At 57.0% G+C, this 2,616-nt stretch overlaps 1 protein-coding gene across 1 annotated transcript; it reads left to right on the forward strand.

Moving 5' to 3' along the window:
• Nucleotides 1–586: 586 nt before the first annotated feature.
• Nucleotides 587–2,611, forward strand: IRS1 (insulin receptor substrate 1; the record flags this gene model as incomplete). Its single annotated transcript, XM_010180255.1, has 1 exon — nt 587–2,611. A coding segment is annotated over exon 1 (2,025 nt), but the record flags the coding sequence as incomplete, so codon positions are not given.
• Nucleotides 2,612–2,616: the final 5 nt, after the last annotated feature.

The following is a 2,616-nucleotide window of genomic DNA, read 5'->3' on the forward strand; positions in this document are numbered from 1 at the left end:
GGTTTTCTCTTTTTTGGGGGGGAGGGGGGAAGAGGAAGGGAAAGCAGCGTGTATTTTTGGGTGCAAACCCCGGACTTTGCAAAACAATCTCCGCCCCCAGGAGGATATTTAATCTGCAACAAAATCGCTACTCGCGGAGGCAAACTTGAGACGGGGAAGGGGTGCAGGGAGCGGAGGAAGGGGACCCTCGCCCCGCTCCCGGCCCCAGCGGAGCCCGAACCCGGCAAGGGAGGATGCGTTTCTTTTTCCCGGCGGCTGCTCCTGGGACGAGACTTTCGTCTGGACTGATCGGGACTGGACTTTTTAAGGACGCGCTTACACATCTAAGGGCGATTTGGGCATAAACAGCAACGCAACTCTGATTCGGTGCTGGAAGCTGCCTCTGCCACTGAACAGCTGCTCTCACCCTGCTTCTGTTCCTCCCCCATCCCGTTCTCAAAAGGGGATCCTGAGCTATTTTGCTTTTTTTCTTTTTGAATTGTTGCTGAGTGAATTTTATTTTGGGTGGTTGTCTTTTTTGCCTGGCTTGGTTGTTTTGTGGTGTTGCGGACTGCTAGCTGCAGTAGCAGCTCTACCACCTCTCACCATGGCTAGCCCCACAGATAATAACGAGGGCTTCTTCTCAGATGTCAGAAAGGTGGGTTATTTGCGCAAACCCAAGAGCATGCATAAACGCTTTTTTGTGCTGAGGGCAGCCAGCGAGTCTGGACCTGCCCGGCTGGAGTATTACGAGAATGAGAAGAAATGGAGACACAAGTCAGGGGCCCCCAAGCGCTCCATCCCACTAGAGAGCTGCTTCAACATCAACAAACGGGCTGACTCCAAGAACAAGCACCTGGTGGCCCTCTACACCAAGGACGAGCACTTTGCCATTGCAGCTGACAGTGAGCCTGAGCAGGAGAGCTGGTACCAAGCGCTGCTGCAGTTGCACAACAGGGCCAAGGGCCACCACCACCTGCATCACCATCACCACCACCACCACAGCGACGTCACCTTTGGAGGCAGCAGCGTGGGACTGGGAGAAGCAGGTGAGGACAGCTATGGTGAGGTAGCCCCTGGCCCAGCTTTTAAGGAAGTTTGGCAAGTAATTCTGAAGCCTAAGGGCCTAGGCCAGACAAAGAACCTGATTGGCATCTACCGCCTGTGCCTGACTAACAAGACCATCAGCTTTGTGAAGCTCAATTCAGATGCGGCTGCTGTGGTGCTGCAGCTGCTCAATATCCGACGCTGCGGTCACTCCGAGAACTTCTTCTTCATTGAAGTGGGGCGCTCTGCTGTCACTGGGCCTGGTGAGTTCTGGATGCAGGTGGATGACTCAGTGGTGGCGCAGAACATGCATGAAACCATCCTGGAGGCCATGCGAGCCATGAGTGAGGAATTCCGTCCCCGCAGCAAGAGCCAGTCCTCCTCAAACTGTTCCAACCCCATCTCTGTACCCCTTCGCAGTAGGCACCATGTCAACAACCCTCCACCCAGTCAAGTGGGGCTCAGTCGGCGGTCCAGGACTGAAAGTGTCACGGCCACCTCTCCTGCTGGTGGTGGGGGTGGAGGTGCAGGTGGCAAACCCAGCTCTTTCCGGGTTCGAGCATCAAGTGATGGGGAAGGCACGATGTCAAGGCCTGCCTCCGTGGATGGTAGCCCAGTTAGTCCTAGCGCCAACCGGACCCATTCGCATAGACACCGTGGCAACTCCAGGCTCCATCCTCCGCTCAACCACAGCCGGTCCATCCCAATGCCTTCCTCACGCTGCTCTCCTTCGGCCACCAGTCCAGTCAGCCTGTCATCTAGCAGCACTAGTGGCCATGGCTCCACCTCAGACTGCCTGTTTCCACGGAGGTCTAGTGCTTCAGTTTCTGGCTCACCTAGCGATGGTGGATTTATTTCTTCTGATGAGTATGGTTCCAGCCCATGTGACTTTCGCAGCTCTTTTCGCAGTGTGACCCCAGATTCATTGGGGCACACCCCACCAGCTCGGGGTGATGAAGAGCTCAACTACATCTGCATGGGGGGGAAGGCCACCTCCTCTTGCTGTAGCCTGGCAGCCCCCAACGGCCACTTCATCCCACGTACCTGCCACCTGCAGCAGCAACCCCGCTACCCTGGTATGCCGTGCTGTCCTCGAGGTGGTAGTGAGGAGGCTGCCGACTTGGAGAAAGCATTCAGGAAGCGGACTCACTCTGCAGGCACTTCGCCCACCATCTCTCACCAGAAGACACCCTCACAGTCTTCAGTGGCCTCTATTGAGGAGTACACAGAGATGCTGCCTTCTTACCCCTGTGGTGGCAGCCGGCTGCCCTCCTACAGGCACTCAGCCTTTGTGCCCACTCACTCCTACCCAGAAGAGTGTCTGGAGATGCACCACCTGGACAGCGGTCATCATCGGACGAACTCTGCCCCCCACACGGATGACGGCTACATGCCCATGTCACCTGGTGTAGCCCCTGTGCCCAGCGGCGGGGGGCCCCCCAAGGGTGGTGACTACATGCCCATGAGTCCGAAGAGCGTGTCGGCCCCACAGCAGATTATCAACCCAGGCAGGGGGGGTCGCCACCCTCCAGCTACAGTGGACTCCAATGGCTACATGATGATGTCCCCCAGTGGCAGCTACTCCCCTGA

The sequence above is a fragment of the Mesitornis unicolor genome, unplaced genomic scaffold (genome assembly GCF_000695765.1).
Source record: "Mesitornis unicolor isolate BGI_N332 unplaced genomic scaffold, ASM69576v1 scaffold45812, whole genome shotgun sequence".
Taxonomy (NCBI): Eukaryota; Metazoa; Chordata; class Aves; order Mesitornithiformes; family Mesitornithidae; genus Mesitornis; species Mesitornis unicolor.